A 7500-nucleotide genomic window follows, 5' to 3' on the forward strand; every position below is an offset into this window, starting at 1 on the left:
TGCACTTCAGGCATCTCCATTGCTCCCTCCGTGTCTTGTGATGGTTCGGCTTCGTGGGCATCAGCACCCACAGCTTGTGCTGGTTCAGTCACAACCGCAGCTGTCTCATGAGCGCGTGCTGCTTCTGGTGTCGTCGTTGTTGCTGCTGTCGCTGTCTCAATCGCATGCGTATGATTGCTCGTCACCATACTCGAATTCGTCGTGTTCGTGGTCGTGGCGCCAAGTGTGCTGGTACCGTCAGCACTGTCGTCCATCACAGCAGTCGTGTTCATCGCCACTTCCACCTCTTCTTCGAGCTCAAAGATGACAGCACCACTTACATCAGTCGCAGTGTCCACCACGCCCACTGCTGCTGCTGCTGTTGTTGTCATTGTTGCTGTCACTGTCTCGGTCATCATCACCACCATGGACGTGTCTTCCTCGTCGATGACAGCACGAGGAGCCAGGGGGGATGGAGGTTGCGCGTCAGCAGTGTCAGCAGTGCCAGCAGTGCCAGCAGTTGCTCCTTGCGACACGACCGCCTCCTCCTGCTCAGCAACGCTGCCAATCTGCTGCGTGTCGTCGCTGCTTGGTCCCTCCCCTTCCACGTCATCGTTCGCCACCGCCTCGGTTGCCGCTGGCGCCTCTGATGGTTTGACGGGCGCGTGCTCACCGCCATCTGGAACAGCCGGTGCAGTGTCTGCCGTGCCAGTCGTTGCCGCTTCCTCTCTGAGTTCCACTCCCACTTGCTGCTGCTGCTGCTGCTGTTGTTGCTGTTCAGGTTTACTGGGCGTGGTTGCCTCTGCTTCTGTTGCTGTCGTGGCAACAGGAGCCGATTCCTCGTGTCCGCGCTTCTCGCGTTCTTCCGCGTGGTCGAGTTGACGTGGGATGCCTTGTTGCTCATCCCTCTTCTCCTCCTTGCTCTCCTGGTGCGCTTGCTCCTTTGCCTTCTTCTTCTTTGCCTTCTTCTTGTCCCTCTTGCTCTTCTTCTTGTTTGTCTTCCTCGACTCCTGTTGCTCCTGTTGTTGCTGTTGCTTTGGTTGTTGTTGCTCCTGTTGTTGCACCACCTTCTCACGTCCCTTGTCTTTCGCCTCCTCCTCCTCCTCCTTCTTGTTCTCCTCTCGCTCCTCCTGGCGTGCCATCACCTCCACATCGCTGGACGCGGCCGCACCGCCCTCCTTGCCAACGTGTGCTGGTGGTGCTGGTTTGTTCGTCATAACCTGCACAGTTGCGCCCGCTGTCACGCCTCGTTCGTGCTCTGCTCCCTGTGTGCCAGTCTGCTCCACACCACCAGCCACCTCGCCCTTCTGTTGCTCCTGCTTCCCTTGCTTCTCCTTCTTCTTGGCCTTCTTGCGCTTCCCCTCCTGATTGTCTTTCTTGCCTTTCTTCCCCTTGTGACCACCACCATCACGATGGGCATCAGCATCACCACCATCGGCAGCGACAGTTGCACCTTCACCCTCTTCTGCTATCTTTGTTGCTGTTGTCTTGTCCCCACCACCTTCTGTCACGCCATCAGCCTCCACCATCGAACGCTCATCTCCTTGTGTCGACATCTTCTGCTCGGCGTGACTTTTCTCTTCGTCGTCCTGCTGCGTCTTGTGCTCCTCCCCGCTTTCCTCTTCCTTGCTGGTCTTCCCTCGCTGCTGCTCCTCTTCCTCCTCCTGAGCCCCCTCCATATCCTTCTTTCCTTTCTTCTCCTTCTTCTTGTTCTTCTTCGTCTTGTCCTTCTTGTCCTTCTTGTCTTTCTTCTTCTTTCCCTTCTTCCCCTCTCCCTTCACCGCCACAAGTGTCTCCGTCTCACCCGCGCCCACACCACCACTCGCCACTTGCGCCATCGCACTGCCTTCAGCAGTGGGTGCTGCTGTCGCTGTGGTAGCAGCAGCAGGAACACCAGCTGTTGCTTCTGCTGTGGATTGCGTCGCCTCGTGCTTGCCACCACCACCATCACTGGTAACAGATGCGATCGTGGTCGTGGTGTCATGTGGCTGCACAGCATTGCGCGCCTTCTCAGATGCATCATCATCATCACCACCACCACCACCACTATCACCACCATCACCATGATCAGCAGGTTCTAACGCGTCATCGATGACAGGTGCTGTTGTGTCGGGTGTCGCATTCACTGCTGCATCCACGTGCTGCTCATCGCGAGTACCACCACCAGCACCTTCATCACGACTCTCTGGTTGAGCTGGTCTTTGGTCGGCAGCTGTGGGCTGCGATTGGTGTCGTTGTTGTTGTTGTTGTTGTTGTTGTTGTTGTTGTTGTTCGCTGTTCTGAGCCATGAGCGCCGTCGCGTATGCGTTCAGCGCAATCACGACCTTGGGAAGCGACAATGCAACACAGATGAAAAGGTGTCAGTGGGGATTAAAAAAAACCACAAAGAGGGCAAGGAACACACACACACACACATTCACACGCACACACACACACACACCACGCACGCACACACACACACACATACACACACACGCACACAGTCACGAAGAGAGCAGGCCACACCTGGTCATCGCTGGGATCGGCGCTGCGACGAACAGCGGATATGTCATCGACATCAAACAGCCGACGAAGCGGTGGCGGTGACCACGGTGACGGTGGCGATGATGGTGAGGGCCGAGCCCACCCGCGTGCCAGGAGCTGCAAAGAAGACAGGTGTGGGGGGAGAGGGGAACAGAACGGGCAGAAGGGGGTGAGGATTGGGACTGCAAAACAAGCACAGTGCACCAAGCAGCATCACGTAACGGCACCAGGGCGGCTGAGGTGGCAGTCTGCACACGCAGACACACACGCAGACACACACGCAGACACACACACACACACAGACATAGACACACACACACACACACAGACACACACACACACACACAGACACAGACACACACACACACACACAGACACAGACACACACCTTTCCCGTGATGTCGAGAGCGCCCGCATCAAATGCAGCGCGTGCTGCCACTTCTGGCGGCGCAAACAGCACGTCCACAACCAGGGGGGCGTGGTCCTTTGTCATGCCTGCAGGCATTCGGCAGTAAAATGCAGCAGCATGGGTGGTTGGGCAACGTGGGTGCAAGCGTCAACAAAGTACACACATCACGAGGCCCACCAACGACATCACACACACACACACACACACACACACACACACACACACACACACACACACACACAGAACTCACTGAGGATGGAGAGAGTGTTGTTGTTTGCAAGCGCAACGTCGATGATGTCGCCAAATGCCGTCGACCAAAATGGAACGGCAGGTCCATTTGGATCAAGAAGGAGGACTGCATTTGCCCCGCCCCATGCAAGCACCAAGTCCTTCTTCTGATCCTGCTGTTGCTGTTGGTGTTGATCTGGATGCTGTTGGTGTTGGTGTTGGTAGCCGTCGTCGCGCGGGCGGGAGGGATTTGCGTGTGCTGCTGTCGTGGAAGCGGCAGTGACGTTGGACGGATGGTGCAGCGTGTGCACGGTGCGAAAAGCGAGCGAGAGCGGTTTTGCTTGCAGGCACGACGGAAACGAGTGCGCGGGGTCCACGCTCCACTGCACGCATGTCGGAAGTTAGGGGCGAGCAGGAGGCATTGAAAACGGGGTGGTAAGAGGCGAGAGAACGCACACATATGAACGCCTTGCTGTGTGCATGTGTGAGTGCGTGTTGATGTGTGTTGATGTGTGCACGCATGTGCATGCAGGTTCAGTTTTGTGTGCGTTCATGTGTAAATATGTGTATGTGTGCTCATGTGTGTGTATTTGTGTCAACATTGCATGCGTGTGTTGCGTTACCGGCTGTGACGATGAGCCCTTGAGCATGTCCTTGAACTTGATTGTCGCCAGGACAGTGCCGTCGGTCGTCGCCTGATGGCGGTGGGCATGGTTGATGGTCGGTGTGAAGAATGCGTGAGTTGCAATGGTGCCAACGTTTGTTGGTAGTGGCATCTGCTCAAGCAAGTAACACGACAACATTCAGGTCTGCTCCTGGTCACAAGCACCACCATCACGGTGGCTCATCATCATCATCATCATCATCATCATCATCATCATCATCATCATCATCATCATCATCATCATCATCATCGTCATCATCATCATCATCATCATCATCATCATCATCACCTCCCAGAGACGCGATCCTGGCCGGGCGGAGAACAGCAGCGACGACGCAGTTCCCTCCACTAACGGCTGCACACACACACGCACACGCACACGCACGCGTATGTGATGCATGCACGTGTTGTGTAAAGGCGTGTGAAGTGTGCGCGTGGTTGAGAGAATAAGTGAGGGACGGAAAGCGAGCGAGTACGCAGGGTGACCCACCACGCATTCCCACGCATTACCACCACCACCACCACCACCACCACCACCACCACCACCACCACCACCATCATTGTCACCTCAGCGACGGCTGCGCCAAAGAGGCCATCCCTCAGCTTTGACCCGAGCTGTCCCGCCGCCCTCCTGTCGACAGCACGCGAGAGGCGGAGGCGAATGTGTATGTGTGTGTATGAGTGTGTGAGTGTGTGAGTGCGTGTGTGTGTATGAGTGCGTGAGTACGTGTGAGTGTGAGCGAATGTGAGTGAAAGGGTGAATTGCTGAGTGTATGAATGCAGTGAATGGGTGAGTGTGTACTTGTTTGCGCGCATGATCACAATGATCGCCCCTGCCTGTGCGAGTACCGCCTGGCGTTTTGTGTCAGTGACACGACAGCACAACCACAACCACAACCACAACCACAACCATCACCACCATCACGACCATCACGACACCGCGCGACACCGCCACCAGCAAGTTCCTTCTCCCTCACGTTGCAAATGTGTAGATGAGGACGCGTGTGGTCGTGGAGATGACGAGCACGTGCCGATTGCCAGACTTATGCCGTGTGTACGTGTGTATGCATGAGTGCGATTGTGTGCGTGTGTGCATGTAAGTATGTGTGTGCATGTGAGTGTTTGATAGGGGGATGGTCAATGGTTGGAAAGGTGAGAGTAGGTGGTTGAGCACGGTCAAGAACACAAGAACACCACTCTTGCTGTTCTTGCACACACACACACACACACACACACACACACACACACACACACACATCATCATCATCATCATCCACACACTCACACACGCGCCTGCATTCATCATCCACACTCGCAAACAAAATCATTTCCCTCACCAGCTGCACGATGCGTTCGTCTGTGGATATGATCGTGGTCTGGACCTTCATGCGGCGTGAGAGTGCAACCTCAGATACGCCGCCGTTCTCATCGCCAGCAAACAGCTTGGCGGCATGTGGCGCCCACCACAAGCTCGTGATGGCGTGGCCCTTGTGCACACCAGCCGTGTCCCGCGTTTTCTGCAGCAGACGATGCAATCAGATGTGTACGTGTGACGTGGATTGGGGTCCAGACACAAACGCGAACATGATGACCGCGACCACAAACACAACTACTGCTGCACTTAGCAGCATGATACATGCCGCACCTTTGGACGGAGTGGTGAATTGTGCCAGTCGATGCTCCACACAATGACATGACCGGATCTTGAGCGAGAGCAGCGGTTAGCGTTGGTGCAACACAACAACAAGAGTGAGTCATGTGGTTACAAGTCACGCTGTGTGCAAACGAGCCAGACATGTCGCAGATGGGGGTGTGTGACTCACTTTGTGCCTGCTGCAAGATAAGTTCCATCTGGAGAGAAGCTGACGGCCGTAATATGCCCTTGCTGCCAATTGTCGTTCAAGAAGCAAGTGCGCAGGTGAGCGTGTGTGTGCGTGTGTGTGCGTGTGCATGTGTGTGCGTGTGTGAGTGTGAGTATGTGAGGTGCGTGTGTGCGTGAGTGTGAGTATGTGAGGTGCGTGTGTGCGTGAGTGTGAGTATGTGAGGTGCGTGTGCGCGTGAGTGTGAGTATGTGAGGTGCGTGTGCGCGTGAGTGTGAGTATGTGAGGTGCGTGTGCGCGTGAGTGTGAGTATGTGAGGTGCGTGTGCGCGTGAGTGTGAGTATGTGAGGTGCGTGTGCGCGTGAGTGTGAGTATGTGAGGTGCGTGTGTGCGTGAGTGTGAGTATGTGAGGTGCGAGGGTCACTGGCCGCGCGAAGTGGAGTGATGTTCTCACCTCAATGTTGAGCACTGCTGCGAGTTTGTGAGCTGTGGACGATCTGTCAAAGCAGTAGAGCGATCCCGAGTTGGATGCCACAGCCAGACACTGCGGTGCGCTTGCAACAGCCGTGTACTGCGAATGAAACAAAAACAGTTGGAACAAGTGGAATGAACGACGTGACAAGAAGCAGACAGACCACACACGAAGTGGACTCGCTCATAGACACGCACACACACACAAAGTGGACTCACTCACAGACAGACACACAGACACAGACACACACACACACAGACACACACACACACACACACACACAGACGCACACACAGACACAGACACACACACAGACACACACACAGACACACACACACACACACAGACACACAGACACACACACACACACACACACACACACAGAGACACACAGACACACACACCTGGATGCGCTTGCTGGCGTTGATGGGACGACCCACATCATCCCACACCCGAGTCACGACCGCCTCCATATTGCCCCAACGCAGTCACAACAGTTTGCGACAGCACGAAATCAAATGTCCCTGACGATGTCGTGCAATTATTCGGTTTTTGTTGTTCAAGGTGAGAGACGCTGACGGCGGATGGGGATGGGTGTGTGTGTGGGTGGATCGTGGGTTGCTTGCTTCCTGTTTGCTCAGACTGGTGATGATGGCGACACGGTGGCTCCTGCCCTGAAAGCATGTTCTGTTCACACACACACACTCTCTCTCTTTATCGTCCCTCTCACATGCCTTGTTTACACTGCCACACTTTTTGCACTGCCACACTTTTTGCAGATAGCTTCACTCGTCGTGGTGTTCGCGTCTGTTGTCGATTGTCACACACATACACACACACACACACAGCCAAGATGGGCAAGGGAAGCAGCAAGCTCAAGCCACAGCAGATTGACGAGCTCGTCAGTGAGACAAAATGTAAGCTCAGTGCTTTGGCAGTGCACCCTGTGCAAGTGTGTTGTTTGTGTGTGTGTGCGAATTGGTGCTGTTGTGTTTGTGTGTGCATGTGTGCATGTGTGTCCGTGTGGATGTGCTGTGCTGCTTTGTCGTTTTATGCAACCGATTCCTGTTAAACTTACACACACACACACACATACACACACAACACACACACACGCATTCACACACACACACGCACACACACACACACAACGGTACGTATTTCCGCAATGGCAGTCACCTCGCAGGAGCTGCAGCAATGGTACAAGGCGTTCACAAAGGACTGCCCATCCGGCCTCCTGGACAAGGATGTATGTGAATGCCACTCGTCTTGTTGCGTGGCCGCGTTCGTGTATGCATGTGTGTGTGTTATGTGTATATGTGTATGTGTGTGTGTGTGCTTTACCTTTGCGTCAACATTGGGTCTGAACGTCGTCCTCTTTGCCCCGACAAACACAAACACACAC

The 7500-nt window shown here is 54.8% G+C and overlaps 2 protein-coding genes across 2 annotated transcripts in view; one reads left to right on the forward strand and one right to left on the reverse strand.

The window, feature by feature from the left end:
* PTSG_10879 (uncharacterized protein) overlaps nucleotides 1-6568 on the reverse strand; it is a gene marked incomplete at both ends in the record, with an annotated part of 11812 nt that extends 5244 nt beyond the window's left edge. The window contains 13 exons of the mRNA XM_004988206.1: nucleotides 1-2303; nucleotides 2485-2619; nucleotides 2891-2997; nucleotides 3162-3522; nucleotides 3763-3834; nucleotides 4093-4158; nucleotides 4371-4434; nucleotides 4781-4845; nucleotides 5141-5320; nucleotides 5449-5506; nucleotides 5627-5688; nucleotides 6078-6194; nucleotides 6500-6568. The exon at nucleotides 1-2303 is cut by the window's left edge and continues 1055 nt beyond it. Of these exons, the coding sequence (XP_004988263.1) occupies nucleotides 1-2303; nucleotides 2485-2619; nucleotides 2891-2997; nucleotides 3162-3522; nucleotides 3763-3834; nucleotides 4093-4158; nucleotides 4371-4434; nucleotides 4781-4845; nucleotides 5141-5320; nucleotides 5449-5506; nucleotides 5627-5688; nucleotides 6078-6194; nucleotides 6500-6568 (3659 nt within the window). The remainder of the gene's footprint in view (nucleotides 2304-2484; nucleotides 2620-2890; nucleotides 2998-3161; nucleotides 3523-3762; nucleotides 3835-4092; nucleotides 4159-4370; nucleotides 4435-4780; nucleotides 4846-5140; nucleotides 5321-5448; nucleotides 5507-5626; nucleotides 5689-6077; nucleotides 6195-6499) is intronic.
* A 35-nt stretch (nucleotides 6569-6603) lies between these two features.
* The window catches only part of PTSG_10880 (frequenin-1), a 2536-nt gene continuing 1639 nt past the window's right edge, over nucleotides 6604-7500 (forward strand). The window contains exons 1-3 of the mRNA XM_004988207.1: nucleotides 6604-6659; nucleotides 6875-7012; nucleotides 7271-7344. Coding sequence (XP_004988264.1) covers nucleotides 6614-6659; nucleotides 6875-7012; nucleotides 7271-7344 — 258 coding nt within the window. The 5' untranslated portion in view covers nucleotides 6604-6613. The remainder of the gene's footprint in view (nucleotides 6660-6874; nucleotides 7013-7270; nucleotides 7345-7500) is intronic.

The sequence above is a fragment of the Salpingoeca rosetta genome (genome assembly GCF_000188695.1).
Source record: "Salpingoeca rosetta unplaced genomic scaffold supercont1.37, whole genome shotgun sequence".
Taxonomy (NCBI): Eukaryota; class Choanoflagellata; order Craspedida; family Salpingoecidae; genus Salpingoeca; species Salpingoeca rosetta.